This window comes from Euprymna scolopes, chromosome 18, assembly GCF_053919585.1.
Source record: "Euprymna scolopes isolate OS-2025 chromosome 18, ASM5391958v1, whole genome shotgun sequence".
Taxonomy (NCBI): Eukaryota; Metazoa; Mollusca; class Cephalopoda; order Sepiida; family Sepiolidae; genus Euprymna; species Euprymna scolopes.
Window position 1 is genome coordinate 130,213,608 of NC_136499.1, and position 27,344 is coordinate 130,240,951.

Consider the following 27,344-nt stretch of genomic DNA (forward strand, 5'->3'; position numbering starts at 1 on the left):
TTACAGCCGGGCAACGTTTGGCAGTCTGCTAGTGACAATACATGTATAGTCTAATGGCTGACTAAGTGGCATCTGCGCTAGGCGGATTGAACCAGCTATCTCCGAATTGGGAACTTTCTATGGAATATAAAATTCAAAAGCTTTCTACAGAGTATTTGTGTGTCCCAGTTAGGGTAATAACGACGTTAGGTTTTTTCAATTTTTGAAAGGAGGTATGGACATCCCCCTACACCCACTCGGAACAGGCCAGACTCAACGTAACTGAACCCAATTATCTAATGTCAACGTGATTATACCGTACTCGTATTCGTATTGTTATGCTTAATGTGGGAGCGAGAATCCAAAAACATATTTTAATTATGAACAAATGGAAATATAGTATATGTCTGCCTTAGTCCGAAGCTATAATATTACATTAATATTAAAGATATTATATATATATATATATATATATATATATATATATATATATGTGACATGTGCATGTAAGTATTATGTTGTTGTTTTTTCTAAACACTTCACTTCTTCTAAGTAAAAAAAATTTAAAAAAACTCGAGCTGAGATCGAAACCGAAAACTAAAGACAGTGAGTCAAGTATGGTAACCATTAGACCAGCTCCCACGATCTTTAGAAAGTGTTTTCAAGCCTATTTATTCTTAACATAAAGAAACTGTCATGTTTCACGGTCGCGCATTCGTGAAACAATTGAAACAAAACAAGATACTGTACTTACAATAACCCTTATCCCTGAGTGGCTTCCGGGCCTTGATAAGTGGTGACCACCTTGTAAAAAAAAAAAGATAAAAATCCGATGACTCCCACGTACCAATTTTTTAATTTGGACTCCTTAGCAGATTTTTTTTCTTGATAAAAATCGATTAAAAATTTTTACATGTCTGAATACCCTATATATGAAATTTCAAGTCTGTAGATCAAACATTCGTTGAGAATAAAGTTTGAGAAATGGCCTCACACGCGCATATTCTCACTTTTATAGACTAGTATTTCAGCCCGGCGTTGCCCGGATGTTTGGAGGTGTGTGTTGAGCAAAAAAAAAAAAGTGGTTATAGGAAGGCACGAGTAGATAGATGATTCTCGAAGGAAGAAAAGAACGGGGAAAACCCTGACGTCTTTACTTTTACGACCACCACCAAACCGGAAGTCACGTAGGTTTAAATTAAGGCTAGACAATCGAAAAGAGGGGATGACTTTCGAAAATATCGGTGAAAAAAGCGACCCCTCTCTGTAGAAAAGTGTCAAGTTGAGGGAGAAGATATTAATGTTTTAGCCAATTTTTCTGTATTTGTCGTCTTGAGAGTCGAGCTTCAAAACAATACTGATCTTGTTAAAATCCGTCGCCTCTGTCGAAAGTTTTAGGCAGATATGCAAACATACATACATACATACATTTATACATTGGTAACTAAAATTTTTCGACCCAAACCGATTAAAAAGCTTGCCATATCTCTGAATACCCTTTATGTAAAATTTCAAATGTTTAGACCAGAAATTGTCTGAATCAAATTTTTTTAACTTTGACCCCTATTATGACTCCTTAACATTTATTGTTTTGGGCTCAAGTCAAATTATTAAGTTAGATCCATGTCCAAGGAACATATATCTAAAATTTCAAGTGTTTATACCCAAAATTGGCGGAGGGGTTTGGTAGGGTTCTCAAAGGTCAAATCGTTGAAGTTTGACACCTTAACCAAATTTCTGGCCGAAAGCGGATTATAAAGATTTTCCCAATTCTCAGTACCCTGTATATCAAATTTCGAGTCAAGAACTGACAGTTATTGCGTAGGGAAATGTACACACACACTTTCACTTTTCTAGATATATAGATTAGCATAGTAACGTATAATTTTATGCCAAGATATTTGTAGTGTGGCTAATAAAGAACATGGCGAGAAAATAAAGTTGGGGTTAATATTGTAATGAAGATCCCCAAAACAGGTTTTGACACTCCTTAAACATATCAATTTCTTGAAAACTACTTAGTTTGCCTATCTTTTTTCTCTAATATATATTAAAGAGAAATGCGTAATACACACACACGCGCACGCGCGCACACACACACATAAACACACGCACGCACGCGCGAACACGAGCGCGCGCACACACACACACACACACACACACACACACACACACACACACACACGCACGCATACACATACGATTTTCATAAAATTGAAAAAAAAAAAGGTTTTAAAGATTAGAAAGCTTTCTAGCATTTAGGAACCTCAACAGTGAAGGGGTGAGATTTTGTTGCTGAGCGGGTTTGTCGGGGATATGTACGTCTAGGAGACACAAGTTCAACGAGTTAATCAGAACACATTCCATTAAAATATTTGAAAAACAGGCACAGAGATGCAATACTGCGGTGATGGGACGGGGGCTTGAGTTTAGTTGACAAAGCTGACATAAAAATAGCTTTTTTCATCGAATAGACAATCTACTCTCGTCCAAACTTGAAAGCAAGCGATGTTAACAAATGCGCCCTCTTTTTGAATTCTGTACTTCTTTTATTTTAATGTCCATGCAATTTTGTTTGTTTCGTAGAATGAATAACTGTTATTGATTCGTAATTCGTAATATTGAATTTCGCAAGGATCCGTGGCACAGTGGTTTATTTGGATAAAAAAATCAGTTGTAAAAGCAATATTTTCCTGAAGGTTCAAGGTTCAATTCTCAGTGTGAGCGACCAAAAAAATACAATTGGGAATTACTTAGGACCTCTATCCAGTCATGGCTGACGGAACGAGAGCATGCTACCACTGTTAAGTAAATGAAGGGTTCCGTTAGAAATTCCGTTGAAATTCCAGAGTTCGACAGAAACAATCCCGAATTCGACAAGATAAATCTGAAGAAGGTTGGGGGTTAGGTCGACCGAAATGCTATGAAAATGACACTCAAGATGAGAACAATAGTCTGATAAACCCCAATAATACAAATATCCAATCCTCATCTCAAAAATTTAGAAACGTTAAAAAAAACGTTAAAAGAAAACAAACAAACAAAAAAACGGTAAAACACATAAAAAAAATCTTTCGTGATCTCCTTTTCCTATTTATTAAGCACGTTATTCCACCCGTGAAAAGTGAGGGTACGTGCTCCACCCGTCTCGTTTAGCAATTGTATATGATCAGCTTTGTTAGTGATATTACCTTTTTACCTCTTTCACTCTTTGTTGTGAAAAACACCAGGCGTGCTTGCTTTTTTAATGCAGCAACGGTTGTCTGACTCTTACGGAGACATTATTAATCTGTTGTCGCTACGAGGCAAACGCATATATGTCAGCGTTTTTTCTGAGTGATTCAACATATTTGCTTTTTTTTTTCTCCCTTTTATTTTAAAGCAACGGTAGCAACCGTTGGAGATGTTTTACTCTAAATAATGAATTTCAATTTAACCGAAAAAAAAATTGTACTGGTATAGCAGAGTACGGACGCGCGTATGCAAATGTATGTGAAATGACGTCACCGGTAAAGAAAAAGACTATAAAAAGGAGAAAGAACATGTTAGAGAAGATGAACACTTTAGATACATGGATGACGTTCGAGACCGCATTAGAGACGTCGGTGATATTCGAGAACACGTTACAAACGTGAGTGACGTCACAGCCGTAACGAGAAGTAATGCGTGGCAGGAGAATGAGGAATAGAGGTATTTTCTTAAAACCTGAAACAGCAGTTGATATTCTTTCCTGTTTGTTTCCTTTGCGACTGAGTCTACAACATGTGGATCCCGGGGGTTAACCCGTGTGTAAACGTGGGTACGACATTACAAAATGTGTGAGGAAAATGGTGCTTGTTGATCATTTTTGGTCTATTCTTATTTGTCTATCCGCCTCTTAGCTAGAAAGGGGAGAATACTCCTGATTCTTTCTGGGTGCTTCAAAACAGCCCAACCAGCCTTCCCGGGGCGCCTCGTGCAGTTAGTTTGAAACTAACTCTTTTCCAATGCGAGAAGGTAAGGCCTGGGAGAGTGCGCTTTTATCTATCTATATCAAACTCTGTGAACCTTGCTTGCATCTTGTCATCGATGATCGGGCGATTCCATCTTTTAAAAAGGGGATAACAAGTGAATTTATATATATGTTTAAATATGCCGTTTTGATTGCCTAAATTTTGGCTTCGATGATCGGGAGATTCCATGTTTTAAAAAAGGGATGACAGGTGAATATTTAAAAAAATTTTTTTTTTATTACATTTTCACCCCAAACAAGGCATATTGCCACTTTGATGTAGGAGGCTACTATTAGGGACATAAGTTGCAGGAATACTATGTAGGGAGTTGAGCAGAGAGGTGTCTGTTCACATTACACTTGAACTTTTGCATGTCAATACAGTTGGGGAAGCCGGAACCCGGAAGAGAATTCCAAAGTCTAACAGTTTTTTGGAATAAACTATTAGAGTAGAAGGCTTTCTTACGTCTAGGGATCTCTACTGTGAAGGGGTGGGACTTTGCTGCTTGTCTAGTTTGTCCGGGATATTTACGTTCGTATATATATGCGCGTATGGGCGTGGCTCAGAGCCTAAGGAATGAGGGTGGAAAGTTGTATTTTGGGTTTCGATGATAGCTTATGGCACCCAAGTCCTATATATATTTTTTAGTTTTGATTTCACTACTATATATTAGGTACAATATAATAATGGATCGAAAATTGTCGCTGTAATATTAAATAATAATCTGCATGAATTAAAATATCATACTTAAGTGTATTTTGCTAGTAACTGAAAAATAAATAACACCACGCCCCGACAGAAAATGGCCACTGTAATGGCCCAGTTTTAGTTGGACTGATTGTCGAAGATGATCATTCGATTGGTAATGATTGAGAAAAAGTATGTATAACGTTGCTATTTTTTAAGTAACGTTGCTATTTTTTAAGTAACGTTGCTATTTTTTAAGTAACGTTGCTATTTTTTAAGTAACGTTGCTATTTTTTATGTACTGTTGCTATTTTTATGAAACGTTTCTATTTTTTATGTACCGTTGCTATTTTTTATGTACCGTTGCTATTTTTTATGTACCGTTGCTATTTTTTATGTACCATTACTATTTTTTATGTACCGTCACTATTTTTATGTAACGTTGATATTTTTTATGTAACGTTTATATTACTTTGAAAATAGATCAAACGTTGTATTTATAGACTCGTATTTACAACACGACAAAATATCTTCTCTTTCTCTTTCCTGTTAGAAAAGTAGTCTTTTGTAGATTTGTTGCAATCAGCTGTTGTGTAGCAGTAATTCTCGCTAGAAACCACAGGTTGGCCGGCTCGCTTTCGAAGGAGTAGGAGGAAGAGGAGGAAAGCCCATGTTTGTCAAGCGTACCTTCGAAATCGCCAGGCGTCTTTTTTTTCTCCTCTTACTTTTTCGATCTTAATGCATTTCCTTCCGTGACGTCACGCTAACGCAGGCTTAAAATCCTGACGCGAAATTAACTCGACACATGAGTCGTCAATAATCGTACATGTTCTGGCTTGATTATTTAAAACAGGATTTTCCAAAGTCGGCTCCACGGAGTCCTGGGGTTTCCTGGGTGAGGCTGGGGGTATCCGGATACCATTTCCTAAAGAGGACTAAATGCTTTATATGGAAAAATTAAATGGTTGGAAACATTTAATTATTGTTGCTTTTATACTGGAAATAGATATGATACGTAACTACAGGTGGAAAGAGTTTCAGGATGGTTTATGAAAAAGTAAATAAAAAAAAATGCAATAATTTTTGATTAATCAAAAACAACAAAAAAAGGTTGTAAACAAAAAAATAGTAAAATCACAAACAGGAACAATTAATGAATAAGTATAAGTTAAAATTTGAAATTAATGTTTTTCATATTTATTTAAAAAAATTATCTTGTTAGTTCCCCGTGAAAAAACATTTGCCCTGCCCAGGGGCTCCATTGGTGTCCTGAAGTTTGGGAAACCCTGATTTAACGGACGGAGCCAGCAACTACGTTACAGAAACGTATAAATAGTTCGGTATCCAATATTATTTTTATATTTGGATGAAAATATATATATAAATCTATAAAAGTAAAATTGTCTGTCTGTGTGTACATTTCTCTACCAAACTACTGTCAAATTTCGGTCTACAGAATCGAGATTTTACATAAGGGGTATTGAGGTTTGGAAAAATCTTTTTAATCGGTTTTCGGTCAGTAATTTGGCTGTCAATAGGTCAAAGTTCAACGACTTGACCTTTGAAAACTCTACCAAACTCCTCCGTCAATTTTGGGTCTCAGCACTTGAAATTCTAAATGTAGGTTACTTGGACATGGGTCAAACTTTTTAATTTGATTTGAGACCAACATAATGAATGTTAAGGGGGGGGGGTCAAAATTGGGGTAAAAGTAAAAAAAGTTACCTCTGCGGTTTCTACCAAATTAATCGGCCAATTTCTGGTGTAAACATTTGAAATTTTACATAAAAAGTATTCACACATAGGGCAAGTTATGAAGAGTACAAAGGGTCCGTGCAAAGCCGGGCTGAGCTGCTATTAGGTTATACAAATCGGCATATTTATCATTTGAAGAGTTCGTGTGGATAATCTGTATACTATTTACACGACAACGTAGCATTTCTTTATTCGTTATTAAACCATATCTCGCTTATAAGAAGCAACCCGACATGAGTATTAAAGTTCGCGACAATTACGGTTGACACCTGACCCACCCAAAGAGTCAGAGGTATTATTCCCGCCCCGATTTAATCGTATTTCAACATATTACGTAACAATTATTGCAATTTCCCTTTTTTGTCATAATACGATTTCACCTTATTGTTTTTCCTATCTTCAGCAGCTCTTCTATCTAACACGAGCACTCTTTATACACTTATTACTTCTCTAATTTCCGTCATTTTCTAAAGTACTTTTCTTCATAAACCGAACCATCTAAACTCCAGTCACTTCTAATGGCTAAGTTTTTTTTTTTTTTTTTTTTTTTTTTTTTTTACATAGGCATCACCACATTATCAAGGTCAAGGGGCCACTCAAGGATAAGGGTTAAAGAGTGTACAGTAGAAATTGGACAATATAGTAATCATTAGTAATGAAAATTTGGTAAATTTGATAACTTATATGGAACGGCTCATCAAGAACTTATTTACGTTAGACTTGAAGACAACCATATTGTAGTCAGCCGGAAAGCAGGAAAACGGAAGACAATTCCACAGGCGTGCAGTTCTAAGAAAAAAGCTTTGTTCATGGAATCTACGTTTAGGTTTAGGCACAGATAAAGAGTGGGGGGAATTATTGATAGTGTTTACAGCTAGACGAGTGTTTCTTGTGAAAGTTTGGCGAGGGGGGACCATAGATTGAAACTCATTCGAACACTTTCCAAGAAAATAACGATACATCAGAGACAAACTCGCAACATCTCTTCTGTGAGATAGAGGTTGCAAGGAAGAGAAAAGGATATCTCCTACGAGGCTACGAAGTCTATTTTGAACTCTATCAAGTTACATTCCATAATCGGGAAATTATATTCGTTGTATGATTTCTTTCAGCAGATTTCGGACTGTCTTCACAGACAAATTCTTCATAATTTACATCCTTCATTTTAAAATCAGGTGTTTGGAAATACGTTAAATACTTAGTGAACGTTCATCCTTCTACCACAGCGGCAACGCACTCCTTACTGATTTATTCCAATTTCTAACGACTATGAAAACATTTCAAAATATTGAAATGTAACATATTTCAATCAAAACTTATTACTTAGATGCCAAATTATCAGATTATCAAGAAAAGATAGTGACATAATTATTACTGACTTATTTACAAGTCAGTTTCAGTAAATTAAAATCTCTAGAAAAAAAGTGATGCCTCAATGTAGTTCTATTTCTTGCAATATCTCAAGCAGTTCTCCATATTTGTCTTCAAAAAAGGGTATTTTTAATTCACGTTCTTGAAGAACAGACTCGTTCTAATTGTTGATGTGATGAGAAGGTCATTGTTGGTGTGAGGATGGCTGTTTTCAACTACCGTGGAGATTCCACAGTTTCTATTAGTTATTATTATTATTATTATTATTATTATTATTATTATTATTATTACTACTACTATTACTATTGCTATTACTACTACTACTATTATTACTATTATTATTACTACTATTACTACTACTATTACTACTACTACTACTATTACTACTACTATTACTACTATTACTACTATTACTACTACTACTATCTTGGCCTTCGGGACAAGATCAAAGTGTAGTATCTGTTCTTCAGATGCTGCACTTCCATTTCTTGTTCTCTTTTGGTGGAAGAGAAATCCTACACGACTGAGACAATTTTTATTTTTGTACCTTTTCTCCACGTTAAAAAACGATCCTGGTGTCTAACTCTGTCCCGTGGGGAGGCATAGTAAATAGGTACTACTACTACTACTATTACTATTACTACTATTACTATTACTACTATTACTATTACTATTATTACTACTATTACTATTACTATTATTACTACTACTACTACTATTATTACTACTATTATTACTACTAGCAGAACCTGTGGAAATTCTACAGTAGCTTCGTCCATATATTGCTGTTAGCTTTTCTGTGGATGTTCAGCATGAATGAAGACTCCGCGATATTAATGTAGCTCTTTTGTTAAATCTGTAAAATTATTTATCTAAGTAATCTGGTTAATGCTGTGTCAGAATATATCTGGTTATTACGGTTTATTTCTAATATATCCTTATCCAATATCATTATATTATCATTAAACAGAACAGATACTACCCTTGACTCCTAGCTAGAAGATCAAGAAGGTATATTTTAGTTTCACGTACGGCCTATAAGTGACATTATTAAAAACAAATATTTAATGCCTCACTATAGTTCTATTTCTTGTAATGATATATCTGAAGCAGTTCTTTTGTCTACAAAAATATTTATTTTTTTAATTCACGGCCCAATCGGAACTAATATTACACTGATTATTCTATTGAAAGACACTCCATTATTTGCTTGTGTGGCGATGTTTTCAACAACCGTGGAATTTCCATGGGTTCTGCTAGTTTGGATTAATCGGACTAATGTTCGCATCTTGAGTTTTAGTTGCATAACGTTTCAGTCTTTTTCAGGCGTATAAGTCACCATGTTTGTTAAAGGAAAGGTGGGGTTAGCTCTACACTTCCGAAGTTTCGTATTTAAGTTAAGGTGAAAATAAATTCATAAAAAATTATAAAGTCAATAAAATGATTAAGCGAAACAGAATTATTTGTAACGAAAAATGTTTAATTAGATCATTGACCGTATTATTTGGATTCTTCGGACTATCTTGCGTGTCATTTTCACAACGTTTCGATCGATATAAACTCCGACCATCTGCAGTTGTATATTGTCGAACTCGGGAATTTTTCTGTCAAACTCGGGAATTTGGACAGAATCTCGAAAGGAACCGTTTATTTACTTCACAAGGCTAGCAGGCTAGCATGCTCTCGTTCCGTCAGCCATGACTGGACAGAGATCCTAAGTAATCTGCAATTGTATTTTTCAGTTACCCACACTGAAAATTGAACCTTTAACCTTCAGGAGAATATCTTTTTAATAATTGATATTTTTTCAAGCACTTCAACTACTGCGCCACAGGTCCCTGCGAATTCTCCTGAATGTTATAGGTTCAATTTTCAGCGTGGGCGACCGAAAAATACAATTGCGAATTACTTTGGACCTTTATCCAGTCGTGGCTGATGAAACAAGAACAAAGTGCAATGTAGATTATAATGTATGACTAAGTTAACACGTAGACGCATGTAACTTCCTCCCGGTGTACCACGATGGTACTCCGACTAGAGCAGATAATCATCGATTTGATTTACGAATTTCACCGATTTCAATGACAAAAGTATTTGAAGTGTGGAACATGAGTGAAACCTCATTCAATCCCAGGCGACGTCCAGTTTCTCTGCTAGTATATATATTCTGTACTCATTTTTCTTAATTTAGCCTCGACAGTGAAGTTTAAATTTCTTCCATCTTTTTACGCACATCTTATCTTTCTTTTAATAATATTATTGGAATTCTTTCCCATTTCCTTGTACCTATTTGTGAATTATTCCACGGATTTCTGCCTTTTGGATTACTTTGGACCATCTTCCAATTATGCGATTCCCTTATTGAATACTTTACCCTTCACCAGACTATCCATTCACATGGAATCACTTTTTTATTCACCCTATTCCCTCTGCTTCACTTTTTGTTACCAAGTAAGATCTATGACTTGTATTTGTAGTTTCATTTAATACTTTTGCAAGCAAAATCCGATCCCGCATTTTGCTAAATCTTACCCTCTGATGAGAAGGAAAGTATTTCTTCGAATCTCCGCGGATTAAGGACTATCCACTTATCAAATGTTTCCTTTTCAGATTAAATATGTTTTTTTAACTCTTTTTCAATGTGTTTTTTAACATGTTTTATTAACTATTTGTTCTTATATATTATGCACACACACACACACACACACACACACACACACACACACACACACACACATATATATATATTAGTGTAGGGAAGATTAATCGGGAATTAGATACGATTTTTTTTTCTGATTCCGATATTTCTATTTCCCGATGCCAAAACTATTCCTTTATTTTTTTTAAAATTTGATTTTAGTTTAAGAAAAATATTCTACTCATGATGATAATGATTTAAAATTCACGATTTACTGATTTGAATTTTTCAGTAAGACTAAAATCTATGGATCTCCCCCTCACAAGTGCTTTTTTTTTTTTTTTTTTTTTTTTTTTTGAGAAAATATCTGCACATTTAAGATGTGTATTTTACGGTAATCGGGACAATATAACCATTTTATAGTCAAATATTTAGAGATTTATTAAGAGTCAGAATCTAGAAAAATATTGGAATCGTTCCATCATAAGTATCATTTGGGTCCTGGATATGACCTTAAACTATATCCGATGGTGAGTCCCCAGCTTGCGGATTTTGGGGAGTGTGGAGCCACCTTTTAATTGCCATTGCTCCCAGGTCCACGCTGACCCGGACTGGTACTACCTATTCGGTTAAATAGAAACCGACTTAAAAAAAAACAAAACAAATGTACTCTATTAAAAATTGTTCTTCAAAATCACTGGATTCGGCATTAAATAACCTGAAAAGGGTTGATATGCCGTAAAACAAAAACAACCAACAAAAGCGTAAGTATCATTTCATTTTTTACAGAACTTACTGGGTCGATCTGGTTGAAATCAGGAAAGTTTGCTTTTCAATTTTTGCTATTAGAAATGCAAAAAACATTGTTTTATCTGTTCCTGGAGCTACTGACCCAACAACTCCACTAACCAGACTCAATGACCCTCTGCGATATCATTCAATGTTTCTTTAAAATGACAATCGCCAGTCAATCCAGTTGATTGCAAAACGGGTCGGAGGGAGGGTGGCATTTTATTAGCGAAGAATAATTTGACGAAAATTTCTCGAGTGGAAATTCTTCTCGACCTTCTAAGTGGTCGAGCATCCGGTAGGAAAGCGATTCAGAGAGGCCTACCCCAACCACCATCCCGTCGACGGTGTTTCTCCTTCACACTTCACAAATTCTACTTGCTGAAAACTGTAACAAGTGCACCTACACAAGAGGCCGTAATAGTGTACTTACACACACTCATACACACACGTACATATATATATATGCTTCACAAAAACACTCGACTACCTACAACCACTATAAACGATTTCCCCACTCTCTATTTGTGCCTAAATCTAAACGCGGATTCCATGAAAAAAGTGTTTTCCCGCCTGTGAAACATTGTTCCGTTTCACTGCTTATCGGTTCAATACAACACGGTAGCCTTCAAATCCAATGTAAACAAGTTTTTGCTAAGCTATCTCCATAAATAATCAAATTCTACTCCATTTACACCGTTAACGATTATTACTGAGTCGATCTGGTTACATTCATTAACCCTTATTCTCTAGTGGCCTTCAGACCTTGATGTGGTGACTCCCAACATATATATACTAATCTCACATATCTATAATATAAAGCTGTGTGTGTCTAGTCACGAATAGGCTCCTATATGGTTGACTATTTAAAAAAAAACTGATTACATATAATGATAGAATATGTATCGAGACACAGGAATGGTGGTTCATTGAAATTGTAGGGTCTGCGTTCGTGGTCCACAAAGTATGGAAATAAAAAATTTAAAAAATTAAAATAAAAAACGTTTACAAGTGTTTTTGATATATATGTACATAAGAATAAATTGATAAGTATGTTTTAACTTAAATAGGGATGGTATGATGAAATTGTAGGGTCTGCGTTCGCACCTGGCCTCCATAGAATGGAAATAGGCACAAACTTTAATAAAGACTTTTCATATCTATCTGCGTGACACGCATTGACCCCTTTTTAATCCCTTAAAAACTATTTTAGCCGGCTAAAGACCCGAAAAAAGTCCATAAAAAATCCAATCATTTGAGGCCCCTGGCGCCGCTCTACGACTTTTAGTGAAGCGATTGAGTTTGAAAGCGATAGTTTGAAAGCGATAGAGTTTGAAAGCGATAGAGTTTTAATGATAATTATCTTTCAGTTTGAAGAAATATGGTATAAAATAATGGAGTGTTCGTTCAAGCCTGACCTCCATAGAATGGAAATATGTCACAAAGTTTTTTTAATATAGATCCATAGAATATTGTGATAAGTGTTTCAGTGTGAACAGGTATGGTATAATAAATTATGGGGGTTATCTATTTTATTTTTACTTTCATCATATTTTGCTTTGGTTTTGATACCCTCAAATTCGAAGCTATCTCTTTACACCCCTTCCTTTTCATAATTTATCATACTTTCATAAATCAGTCCATTTTGTGTAGGCTGTTTTTTGAACCCAGTCAACAACGGGTACTTTTGCTAGTATACATACACACACACACACACACACACACACACACACACACACACACATATATATATATATATATATATATATATATATCATAATTTAGGAATTTAAAATTTGTGATTTGAAAAAGTTAAATTTCCAATACAAAAATTTTATTGTATGCAAGACAAAGAATACAGTATAGTAAAATATATTTCCTTAACCCATGAGTTTTCGATGTTTATACATCTCCTCGGAGGAAAAATATTAGCAAATATTATAAAAGGTTTGCACCTAATTAATTAATCACTGGACCTGCACACCAGTAGATTTATTGTATTTCATTATTCTAAATAATATATATATATATATATATATAATTTATATGTATATATAAGATTTGTTCATTGCGTTTTTTTAGTCATATTAACAACTTTGAAACACTGTTATTTTTTTATTTTTTCCGTTACCTTAGTGGTTTTTAACAGCTATATGTTCTTCGTGTTATTCATTCATATATATATATATACATATATATATATATATATATATATATATTATATATATATATATTATATATATATGAATAAATCGCCCTTATTATTTATAGGGACGTATTTGTTTATTTTTATTATTAAATATTATTTTACGTGCATTAAAGTATACCTATGGACATCCAAGTTTCTAGCTTTTAGCCATCGTCAGCATAGGTTAGGATCGAACTCATGACACCCGTATTTGCAATCTGATAGTGTACATATGTGGCACCATTTGAATGCACGGTTAACGAATGAGAGGTGAGAGTTGTATGTTTTTGTTTCGATTTTTGCTGATGGAACCAAGTTATATTTTTTTTTCACTTTTGAAATCACTAATATACATTAAGTACAATATAATAATCAATTAATAATTGTCTCTATAATAGTAAATACATAATCTGCATTAATTAAAATATCATATTTGAGCGTATCTCATGGCTGGGCAACGCCGGTCGGCCTACTACTTGTTTATAAAAGTCCCTTACTCACAAGTCTTTTCTTGGGCGGTGTTGGTACACTACCTGGGTTAGTTATCATATTTGCATAACTTCTATCACTTTATACTAAGCAGGAAGAAAATATGTTTGAAATTTCACGGGAAAAATACGCTACTTTTTTTTGTATGGAAAAGTAAGAACGATGAATGTACCTTTATTTTTTTTTTTAGTTTAATTAATAGTTACAAAAAATAATTTCCTTTGAATAAACGCCGAATATAATTTACTACTTGACGAGGCGGCACCTGGCTTTGTCCGCTCGTAAAATACGCTTGGATATGATATTTTAATTTGTCCAAATTTCGTATATATTATTATAGAGTCGTGATTTCAAAAGTAAAATAAAAAAAAAATGTATTTGGCTGTCCTCGGCTAGAATCGAAACCGAAAGCAAAACTGTAGCATTCAAAGCTGGTGACGTTACCACTGTACCAACGTGACACGCACATGAACTAATTAAAAATATGTATAAATAATAATAGATGTATAAAATGCATAACGAGTTTTTTTTTTTTTTTTTTCGATTTTGACTCATTCTTTACCCCTTAACTATTTTAACCGACCAAAAACCCCAAAAAGAATGGTCTGTAAAAATCCACCCATTTGAGGCCTCTAGCGACGCTCTGCGACTTTAGTTTCGGAAGAGATAGTTTGAAAATATGTAGACCAACAGACAGACAGACAGACAGACAGACTGAGTTTTATAAATGAGATTACTACGTGTTGTAGCAAAGTATCAAAAAATGGCCACTTAGTTAAAAAAAAAAATTATTTATCGGCAAGGAATCGTGGCGTAATGGATAAAGTACTAAGTACAATTTTAAGTGCGCTTCTTCAGAAGGTTGAAGGTTCAATCTTCAGTGCAGACGATACTAAGAATTATTTAAGACTTCTACCCGGTCATGGCTGACGGAACGAGACCATACTAACCTCGTGAATTAAACAAATCGTTCCAGTGCACATTTTTTTACAAAGGAGTCACCACTTATCAAGGCCCAGAGGCCACTCAAGGATAAGGGTTAATGCGTGTGCGGTAGCCATTGTGACAATTGCGTAGTAATCGTTAGTATTGGAAATTTTTGATGATTTGATTAAGGGGACGGTTCAACCAAAACTTGTTTACGTTGAACTTGAAGACGATGATGTTTTAGTCAGCTAGGAAGCAGATCAGAGTTCCACAGGGGGGGCAGTTCTAGGAAATAAACTTTGTTCATGGAATCCATGGTTAGGTTTAGGCACCGATAGAATGGGGAAACTATTGATAGTGATTTTAGCTAGACGAGTGTTATTTGTGAAAGTTTGACAAGGGGGAACCATAGGTTGAAGCTCAAGCGAGCACTTGCTATGAAAATAAAGATAGATCAGAGATAGGCTCGTAATATCTCTTCTCTGGGAAAGAGGTTGTAGGGAAAAGAAAAAGCTTCAGTTGTCCTTGCTAATTCGTAATGGTGCTCTATCCACTCATGGCTGTCGGAATGAGAGCGTGCTACCCCGTGAAGTAAGTAAAGGATTCTGTTCGAAATTCTGTCCAAATTCTCGAGTTCAACAGAAACATTCCCTAGTTCGGCAAGATACACCTGAAGAAGGTCGGAGGTTACATCGAGCGAAACGTTCTAAAAATGACACTCAAGATGAGAAGAGTAGTCCGATGAATCCAAATAATATGACTAACCAATCCTCATCTCAAAAATTGCGAAATATAAAATATTTGTTATATGTATATATGTTTTCCGCACTTTTTTTTTGTTTTTTTGTTGGCTATTTTGGAAACTCACCACTATCTCGACAATGGCTTATATGCTGTTGGGTTTGGGACCCGAGTGAAAATTCAGAGTATTAACCTTAGTTCCGATTCGAGTAGCTTCATTCCAATTGTTTAGAAATGTTTACTGTCCACCCCCCTCCCTCTCCTCGACTTCTCCAAACATAAACGTGTCGAGAAAGGTGTGTCTGTCTACTATTCTTATCTAGTCGACCAGAAATAGCTAGGAAGTTGACATAATCGTGTGAAAACGAATGTCTGACATGTTCTTTCCGGAGTCAGATCTCCGTTGCCCATCGGCATTGTGCACGCACGCACCACAACAAAATGGCTGATATAACTGGGTCACCACAACAAAATGGCCGATATAACTGGGTCACGTGGGTCACCGCCAAATAAATCACGTGGTTGGTTCACTTTTTGTTTTCATGAAAAAAAAAAAAAAATGGGCGTCTCTTGTCTGAACGATAATTTCATTTTAATTTCTTCCTCCGCAATTCCTTCTCTCTCTCTCTCTCTCTCTCTCTCTCTCTCTCTCTCAACACTATTTGACTAGCGTGCATCTCATATATATCACTCTGTCCTTCTCTACCTCTCAATCTCTCTCTCCCTCTCTCTCTCTCTACTGCCACCCTCTCTATATATCTCACAATCTCTCTTACTTTGTCTATCAGTCCTCTCTCTCCCCCTCGCCTTACCCCTTTCTCTCTATCCTTCTCTCACCCTATCTCTCGTTTCAACATTTCCTTGTTGAAAAGTCCGATATTGTGACCCAAAAGAGAAAGGATGAGTGGGTCGCAGCAACCTTTTACTGAATTCAAATTATTCATGTTTTTTTTTTAACAGGATTTTTTTTGATTGTTTAATTGTATTTTTTTTTTTTTTACCTGAAAACATTTTGAAAAAGGTTTAGTGCTAATTTAACTCATTTTGTCGGGGTGGCTTTTTGCATTAAAGTTTACACACATTTGTTGGTATGTAAGTGGGGTTAACTAAAAACAAGCGCTCTACCGATGACCTTTGACCTTATAATACATTTGATAGTTATCGTTCGAAATCTCACTTGAATATCGTGTAGTTTGTTGACATTTTGTTTTTATTTTTAAAGTAAGTTTTGAACCTTTGTTTTGTTCATGTTAAGATATGTCTAAACTAAAAATTCGTACTCTTTTATACGTGCACAACGGCGAATATTTCTGTTCAGCTATAATAAAATCCTAATCACACGACGACAGCTAATCGAAAGCGTTGTCATTTCTTCTTTTAAGGCAGACATGATCTTTTCGATTGTTTACAACATAGTGAATATGAGCAACAAAGGAAGATTAGCAGCAACAGCAGCAGCCGAAAAAAGCGCATCTTCAAATTAGAAAGTGTACGAAGTCATAAAACTTCTCAAATACACTTGTGATGTTAGGCTGTGTAAGGTGTTAACTTTGGTCCAAATCGCCTGTTTCTTCTTTCATCAGATTATTCTGAAACAAAACACATCTAAGTAGCAAAATCTCACCCCTTCACTGTAGCGATCCCTAGATATCGGGCAGTTTTTACTCTAATGGTTTCTTTCTCTGAACTGCCCGACTTTGGAATTTTCTTCCCGGCCTCCTTCTTCCCTTACTGTACTGAAATGCAAACATTTAAATGTAATGTGAACAAACATTTCGCTGCCCACCCCACTACATAGTGTCTCTGTAAAGTGGCAATATGCCGTTTGAGGCGAATAAGAGTTAAAAAATAGTTATATTTATACATTAATTATCAGATCACCTGGCGTTGTCCGGTAGTAAGATACGCTTAAATACAATAGTATAATTTATGCAGATTACGTATTTATTTTTTATTATAGAGACAATTCTCAATCGATTATTATATTGTATCCAATATAGGGTAGTAGGATCAAAATTAAATATATACATATGACTTGGATGCCATCAGCTAGAATCGAAACCAAAACCTACAACTCTCCGCCTTTATTCCTCTATATATGCCTCTGAGTCTTATAGATGTGTGTGTATATGTATATGTGTGTATATGTATATATATGTATGTATATATATGTATGTATATGTATGGATATGTATAGATATGTGTGTATAGATATGTGTGCATATGTATAGATATGTGTGTATAGATATGTGTGCATATGTATAGATATGTGTGTATAGATATGTGTGCATATGTATAGATATGTGTGTATAGATATGTGTGTATACGTATAGATGTGTGTATACATATGTGTGTGTATGTGTACATGTATATATATATATATATATATATATATATATATATATATAAATTCACCTGTCATCCTTTTTTTAAAAGATGAAATCGCCCGATCGCTGAAAACAAGATGCAAGACAGCAAGAAAGCCAGGAAGGTCCACAGAGTTTTATAATTCAATAGATTACTTCAAACTCATCTTGTTCGTCATTTCCTGCACCGTTTTTAAATGTGTTTCCAAACTTATGCCTTTTCTATTTAATTCCAGTAAGATGTGGCGAAGATTTTACGGAGAAAGCTGGCGCAATAAAAAGTCCAAATTACCCGGACCCTTACCCAGCGTTCAGCGATTGCATGTGGAAAATCAAGGCACCAACAGGTTACAGAATATCTATTCATTCTACGGCATTACGGATGGAGGGCGGAGGATGCGAGTAAGTAACCCTCACATTATTTTTTTTTTCTTTTAAAAATATTGGATGGCTATGTCAGGAGTTGTGGCTTTTTAGTCTAGGCCCTAAAATCAGGAGAGATTAAACCATTCCTGCGATTTTGTTTCGTGGTTTTGTTCTCTGTCGTTCTATTTCTGGCTGTGTCATCTTTGTCTTTTTCTCACTGGCAACACAAGAAAAACGCAGACGTTGATGCTGCATATATATGTTGCTTGGACTTTGAGCATGTGTGCCATGGATTTCTCCTTCAACTTCTCGGTCATCATTCTTGTTCTGGTCGTGTCATTGTCGTCTTTTTCTCACTGGCGACCGTCGATAGGGACCCACGGGTCCACAAGTACAAAAACAAAACAAACGCTAATGCTTCACATATATGTCGATTAAAGTGTGTGTGTTTCTACATGGTAAGGTTCACATAAACGTCCTGTCGAGGCTGGGTTCACCTATTGCCGTGAATTCATTTCTCCATCTCCCAAAGTTTTCCCGCCCAAGCCATGATCTGTCTCCAACTCTAGTCAAAGTCCAACTAACTAAGCTTCCAATTGTCAAGTGTCGTTCATATTATTCCCCTGACTCACAATTCTTCCTCAAAATACCTATATGCGCATTATCGATCCTTAGTGCATTGTTCAGTCCTTTTACTTCGTCGACCCTAATTTAAACTTTATTTGCCTTTATCTGCGTTAAGAACCCATTCTTATCTATTGTATATTGATAAGTTCTTTATTACTCGCTAAACCTACTTCCTTTTCTTTTGTCATCTATCATTTGTAGTGTTAATGCTGGTCCCGTGCCGTTCTAGGAGCTCCACCTCCAGGTTAGTTTATTGCTAATTGCTCAAGGCGCCTCTTCCGGTGAATGCCCAGACATCTTTTGCAGAGTCAGAGGGTTTCTCTTCGGGAATGCTGACTTTTTAATCCCATTTTCCTATCTGGGTGTCATATTTCTCACGTTGAGAGGGAAATAAATACCGCCACATTACGATTTCTTGACTAGTTATCCTTCGAACTGAAATCATAGTGAAGTATCTGTTCTGTTTCTAGTCGGATAAAGAAAACCATTGATCAGAATAAGAAAACCATTAATCCGAACTAATGTCATACCAGAGAAATTTTTAAAATATATTAAATAAAAATTAGACTTTTTGTCTGACTTAAATGAATGCTTTATGCCAAATTGATGGTTGCACATGGTTAAATGCATCGAACGGATAACGTAATACTTGGTTCGCTTCATCTTATCATAACAAAACTCCATACAAACTCGGCCAAATCGGTTTAGTAGTTTCTGAAAAAGTTCTGCAGTAAATGCGATATTCTGGTGACAAATTCATATTAGTCCCTAACTGTGCATCGAACAGATACCATAATATTTAGTTCGCTGCACATAATAGAAGTCAATACAAAAATTCAGCAAGATCGAATTTTGAATAACACTGCAACAGAAAAAGGATGAAATTTTATTAAAATGAGAAGCATTTAAGCTGAAATTTTTCTCGACATATTTTTTGAGTTACTTTAAGACTTCGAGTAGTTTAAAAAATTACCTCCACTGGACCATCTGTAAAAAAAAAATAAACATCCAGTGTATCAGCAAGTCCTGGGAACATCAACCTGAAAGAACAGTTGGAAATGACTTATATACCATACATTACGACCATGTAATCCCTACAGCTGCCTACCTTGAAAATGCTGCTGTCAAACCTGGCATAGTTATATGGAATAAGTCAGAAAGAGTGGCAACCTTGATTGAAGTGAGTGTCCCTAATGACGGAGGTCTGAACAAAGCTGAAAGGGAGAAACAGACCAAATACCAAGGTCTCATGTATGATATGAAAAGAAACTGGAATCTTACGGAAATATTAATCATACCAGTTACTATAGGTGCCACAAGGCTTTTGAAGAAGAACCTGAAGTCCTACCTAACTAATATTCCTGGTGAACCAAGTGCAAAAGAGATCCAGACAATTGCACTTGAGAGAACAACGAGGATACTAAAAAGAGCTCTCGGTTAGTTTCAATAAAAAGCAGGGCAATGTTGGCAGCTGGTTTGGCTGCCCCATACCCAGCATTACAATCTTCAAAGAAAGAAAGAAAAAAATGTAATATAGAATAACACGTTTAAAAATAGTATACGAAAAAAAAAAAGGAAGATAACACAGTAAAATAAAAATAGAAAAGAAGTCCCAAGTTATTTATTTATTTCTTACGGATTATTATCTTCATCTTTAAATTGGTGTTTCACGACGTTTTGGCCATCATCAGGTTGTTATCGCGTTTATATCTTTTCTGTATTCTATTTGTTGATGTGTAGGAATACAAAAAGTCTTTTTTTTTTTTAAATTCTTTCCAAAGCACCTAATTTTCGACCGATCATTCGGTCTTCCTCAGTGTGAATGATGAAAAAATGAGTGTAAGATGGGCAAGGTTAGCAACAGGATAGGCACGTGTATAACCAGTGAGGTTAAGATCTATCTGAATATGACCCTTCCAATATTTTTGACTTGAAATGGTCAGCAACTTGTGTGGACTGCAGTAAACACACACAATAAGAATTCAGAAATAAAACAAACCGAATTGTTTTATTTTCCTCCTCAATTCAGAAACTTAAATCATCTATTTTTGATTTTGGTGATTTATTAAAAAAAAAAAAAAACGTCCTTTGGTTGACAGAATAATGTGGGATACTTTTACCAGGAATTTTTAGCGATCTTTTTTTGTTTTTTTTTTTGTTTTTTCTCTCAAGGTTGAACTTTAATTGAGCCAATTTGGTGTTATCAGATCAGGCTGTTTGAAGATACCGGATTCCTGACTTAAATGCACCAAACATTGTTTTTTCTTTCACTTGCAAAACTCAGTCAAGTTCTACAACAAAACAAAAACGACAATTTTTATAAACAACCAAATCAAACATCATGAATAAATATTAGAAAATATAAACAATTTGAACCTTAATTTTTTCTTTCAAAATTACTCGATTCGACTTGAAATAAACCGAAAACTATAAGCTATTGTGTCAACACACACAATTAAAGCAAACACCATAAATAAAGAAATAATAAGTAGATATTTGAAGATATAAAGAACTTAAATCATAAGTTATTTTAGCCCAAAATGATTGCACTTGAAAACGGTTGATATGCCGTAAAACAAAACAACCAAAACTAAGGCCCACACATTTGCAAAGGGAGATAATCCATCTTTTAAAAACAATGTTCCATTCGCAACAACCAGGCGATAAGAAGTCCATTTATATCTCGCAGAACGACATGGGTAACAATCGTTCGTTTAAAAATAAGGCCGGATTTTTTTCTTTCCCTCGTGAATTCAAAAAACTGAAATCCTGTATTTTGTTTTCTTTTGTTATTTGGTCATTTTGCTGATAACGTGAAAATCGCATCATCTCAACGACATCCTTTTTTTTTCTTTCTTCCTTTCTTTCATTTTATCCGAGAAGCTTTGTTTACGAATCTGGAAAGTGGGAAATGGATACAGTTTCAATTACTAATGCAAGGGTCGCAGCAAAATCAGGGACAAGTTCCCATTGAACGCGGAATTTCGGGTTGGGGTCACGGGGAAGCACCATCGCACAACAGTTTCAGTTTTAAACGTGATAATAAAAAAAAGTGCGTAGCTTAATTGCAGCATTTATTTCTCACGATACGGAAATCTTGGTGGATTCTAAATTTGCGACAAACATTTGTGGTACTCAATGTGGGCCGTGTTACCCACTGGTTAGCGGTTTTAAAACTGTAGAAATTAGTGATGGGATAATTTCAAATTTTCCCGATTTGAATTCAACTACAGATTCTGTTCTAAATTCCCGATTCCGATACAATTCCCGATTCTGTTCTAAATTACCGATTCCTATACAAGTACCGAAACTATTTTAAATCCTATATTCCAATACAATTATCGATTCAATTCAAAATTCCCGATCCCGATAAATTATGTCTATTTTAAACCCCAGATTTCGATACAAGTACAATTCTATTTTAAATTCCCGATTCCGATAAATTTACGATCTGGTTCTAAATTTCCGATTCCGACACAAATACCGATTCTGGTTCTCTTTAAATTTCTGGATATATAGCGGCAAATAAACTCAACCGAAATTGTGAACCACCTCGGGGGGGGGGGACAACATGCTCAGCGACAAGCAATATGGTTTCCATCCTGAGAGATCTACAGCTGATGTATTGACTGTAATATCACATATAATCAGCGAAGCTATCGATGAAAGATTCCTCTCTAGAGCAATAGCTCTTGACATATGAAAGGCATTTGGCTGGATTTGACATAAAGATCTACTTCACAAACTTTCCAGTTACTGTTATCTTCGGAACCGTCAAACCGTTTCTCTCCGACAAGTTTATAAAAATATCGATGGATAAAAGTTTGAGGCTCGAAATGTCAACACTGATGCATCCTAAGCCGAACTCTTTTTCTTATGTAATATATAAAAGTAAAAACGTGTGTGTATGCGTATCTGTCAAAAACTTCCGACGGACGAAACCGGTATCGTTTTGAAGCACGATCCTTCGGACAACAAATATCGAAAAATTGGCCCCCAAAATTAATTCATTCACCCTCAAATGGACAGTTTTTTGTAGGAGGGGTCGGTTTTTGCGCTGTCATTTTCGCAAGTCATTGTCTCCGTTGGATTGACTATGCTTAATTTCAACGCTCTCGACTTCCGGTTCACGATGGAGACATCGACTAAGGCGTTAGGTATTTTTCTTCCTTCGCGTTGCACGTTCGAGCCTGCCTACTACTACATTTTTTAACACCCAGGCTGCCTACTTTTTTTTCGGGCTGCCTTACTCCACACATTCACACACAACGCCGGGTACACCCACTAGTCTTCATTAAATCACATTCTAAGGTTATTCGTCGATATATACACAGACGACACCACCACCACGACGGCGTCACAAAGAAAGATAATTTACGATATATTCAGTGAGTCAGTCAAGTTCGGGCAGAGTCGAGTTCGGGAGTCAGTTCAGAGGGGAAAGGCGAGTTAGCTGAAACCCTTTTGGAAGCGACCAGAAACGATACATTGAAAGCATTGCCAAAGTTGCTGCGAAGAAAGTCGGTTCTCTATCGTGCTAGAAAGCTACTTACGTCTGAAAGTATTCTGTACCTCTATAAGACCACCATTCGCCCATGTATGGAGTATTGTTGTCACATTTGGCCTGGTGCATCTGCTACTACTCTCTCGCTCCTATACAGGGTTCAAATGAGAGTTGCCAACCTGATTAGTCCTGAACTGTCATCTAAACTTACAACCTCTGTCCCATCGACGAAATGTTGTATCCCTCTGCCTATTATACAAGTACTTTAATGTGAATGCTCTGACAGAATTCAGGCACTTGTAACCCCTCAACGTAAATACCCCCGACAAACCCAACAAGCAGCTAAATCCCACCCCTTCACAGTAGCGATCTCTAAGTGTAAGAAGGCCTTTTACTCCAATAGTTTCTTCCCCAGAACTGCTAGATTTTAGAACTCCTTTTCGGGATTCTGCTTTCCCAACTGTACTGACATGCAGAAGTTCAAGTGTAATGTTAACAGACATCTTGCTACTCATCTCCCTTCATAATACCCCTGCAACTTATGTCCCCGATAGTAGCCCCCTATTTCAAAGTGGCACTGTGCCTTTTGTTTTCGGTGAAAATTGAATAAAAAAGAGGGAAACAAAATGTAGAAATCTAAAGGCAATTCGACTCTTCCTCCTCCTCCTCCTCCTCCTCCTCCTCCTCATCATCATCATTATAATCAGCTGGTATGAATAAAGATTATCATATTTATAAGTCTTCGTTTTGTCATCATTTCAGCCATGAAAGGTAACGTGCGTTTATACATCACACTGTTCCATCATCTTGTAAAAAGAACTTCCAAAGTGTTAACTGTCTGTCCCCACCATCATCATTAATGTATTTCCCTTCTCTATGATTAAAAGAACTGTATTGCACGTCTCACTCTTCACCTATATAAGCCTTCTATTAATAATATGAAATAAGAAATGTTATCGCAGTAGTCATCGTGATGTACGCAGTATATAAATGTCTCATCCTCTTTATTATGTGTACCATGTCACATATGCCGTCCCCGATATAATACCCTCACTACACAACACTAATCGATTCTTCCCGTCACTGGTCGATGCTGTAAAAGGAACATCTGATGAAAATATTTTCTGGCATGGATTATTTTATTCATCTACGAGTGAACGGGAGGGGGGCATCGCATTGTCACTCCATTTTTTTATACGTTTTCTTTTTCTTCGCCGCATTTTCACGTTCCCTCCGACACGTCTGCATCGTCCAAAATCGGAAGGCAAACTGCCTGCACGCAAGCCAAAATATCTCTCTCTCTTTTTTTCCACGTTTTCTGCCACACGAACCAAATGACATTTCACGTGTCACCGTCGACCTCAACTACATTTGACATACGTCAACACCTAGCCCCTTGAACTCCTTTTGCACAAAACAACCTGCCAGCAAAATCACAATTTCCACATGCTGGCGTAACCCGGGATATGGCAACTGGAAAGTAAAACTAAAAGATAGTGGAGACTCACGTGGAACTAAAAAAACTGATACCGTAGACTTGTAAATTAACAACACCTCCCCTAAATGTGTTAGCATAGACAGATATTCACCAAATAGTCTTGAAAGGACAAGGGGGATGGGAAGATCTTTGTCAGCGAGAAATCAATAGTAAACGGCTGTTGCGATAACCCCAAATTCATTTGCAAAGGTTATCGAAAGAGATGGAGAGTACTGGAGATTTGTTGTCACAGGCTCCAGGGAGCACCACAGGTTATTGGCAGAGATTATGTCCACGTTAATAAACTTGTATGGAAAACGTTCCATTGTTCATGATGATAAATTACATAGGTTACTTTTTGTTATATATATATATATATATTAGCAGATTGCTCGGCGTTGCCAGATAGTAAAATACGCTTAAGTATTATATTTTAGTTCATGCAAATTACGAATTTACTATTATAGATCAAATTCTCTGTCGATTATTATATTGTACCTAATATATAGTAGTGATATCAAAGGTAAAAAAATACATGATTTGGATGCAATCAGTTAGAATCGAAACCAAAACATGCAAATTTTTAGTTTCATTCCTTAACCTCTGGACCACGCCCATACGAATATAAATAGCTAAAAAAAATAATAATGTTCTTTAACCTATGAACGTAGGTTTGTGCAGGTACACTCCTGCCAAAGTGAACTTTTTGTTTTCAATTTTGACATCTTAGCAGCTATTTTTACCGGTTAAAAACTAAATCGAAAGTATGCTACGTGTTCAAATACACTATATATGAAATTTATACTCCGTAGACCAAATATACAGAGAAGAGTTTGATAGAGACTTATCGCACACACAAAGTTATATATATATATATATATATATATATATATATATATATTTCCGTGTGCTGAAACGTTTTCATCTTAAATTCTACGCAATTATGCAGAATGTAGAAACTGTGCATAAATTTAATTCATTGTAATGAATCATCTCATAAGAAACGCTAAATATATACTTGAGTCAAAGCAATGAAAAGAATATGCTGTTGTCATAGGCCTATTAATAATCCACAACAAGCAAGGGAGATCACTCTTAGAACTTAACACAAAACAGAACTTTTTTTTTTTTTTTTTTTTTAACATTTTGCATGACTACCAATGATTGAACAAAGAAATATACAAATTAGTTAACCTTCACGAAGTCGCTCGCATATTTATGACTGAGTATATTAATAAATTTGTTTTAACAATTTTTTTAATGGAAAAGTAGGCTTTTAATATCTATGTCAGAGCGAGGAAAAACAACTTTGCATATATATGCATGTTCGTGTACTATCCTACGTGCAACGCAATTACGCAGAATGTTAAAACTATTCACAAATAGAATTGAGTGGAATAGTTAAATGAAACCAATTGTTTAATAAGAACCCCCCCCCAAACATGGATGATTAATTAATGGGAGTTCATTTTTCAAATGAATATGCAAATTAGTTAACCTTTATTTAGTCGCTCACATATCCATGACTGAGCATATTACGAAGGTTGTTTTATTAATTTTTAAATAGAAAAGCTTTTAATAATAATGTAAGAGTGACGACAACCCACAACTTAAATATATATAAAATTATAATTAAACTAGCATGTCGTCTGGCATTGCCAGGTCGTAAAATACGTCTAAATATTATATTTTGATTAATGCAGATTTCGTATTATTATATGGTTACTATATATTGGACCAATATATAGCAATGATTTAAAGAGTAAAAAAAAAAAAAAAATGGACTCGTACATCATCACCGAAAATCGAAATCAAACGTTTACTATATTTTTTTTACTACATTTTCACCCCATACAAGGCACATTGCCACTTTGATGTAGGGGGCTACTATCCGGGAGCTAAGTTGCAGGGGTAATATGTAAGGAGTTTAGCAGCAAGATGTATGTTCACATTACACTTGAACTTCTGCATGTCAGTACAGTTGGAAAAGCAGGAAACCGGAAGAGAATTTCAAAGTCTTGCAGTTCTGGGGAAGAAGCTTTTAGAGTAGAAGGCTTTCTTACATTTAGGTACAAACAAAGGGGTATAAGGGCTTGTAGTTCGTCAGAGCATCCACCACTGAAACAGGCAGAGGGATGCAACATTTCGTCGATGGGACAGGTTGGCGACTCTCTTTTGGAATGAGAGACTAGTAGCAGATGCACCAGCGCAAACGTGACAGCAGTACTCCATACATGAGTGAATGGTGGCTTTGTAGAGGTACATGATACTTTCAGGTGTAAGCAACGTTCTAGCGTGGTATAGAGAGCCCATCTTCTTTGCAGCAGCCTTGGCAATGATCTCGATGTATCTATTCCAATTCATGTTCCCTGTGAACGTTAAGGAGGTTGAACGAAGTGCTTTCAGTATCTCTAGCCATAGCTATTGGTGGTTGGTAAAGTTTCTTGT

At 35.8% G+C, this 27,344-nt stretch overlaps 1 protein-coding gene and 1 pseudogene across 1 annotated transcript in view; both read left to right on the top strand.

The window, feature by feature from the left end:
• Positions 1–27,344, top strand: part of LOC145297829 (mannan-binding lectin serine protease 1-like) — a 366,663-nt gene that overhangs the window by 181,089 nt on the left and 158,230 nt on the right. Inside the window, exon 3 of the mRNA XM_080144156.1 lies at positions 18,159–18,324. Within this exon, the coding sequence (XP_080000282.1) occupies positions 18,159–18,324 (166 nt within the window). The remainder of the gene's footprint in view (positions 1–18,158; positions 18,325–27,344) is intronic.
• Positions 8,203–8,429, top strand: LOC145298051 (U2 spliceosomal RNA; annotated as a pseudogene).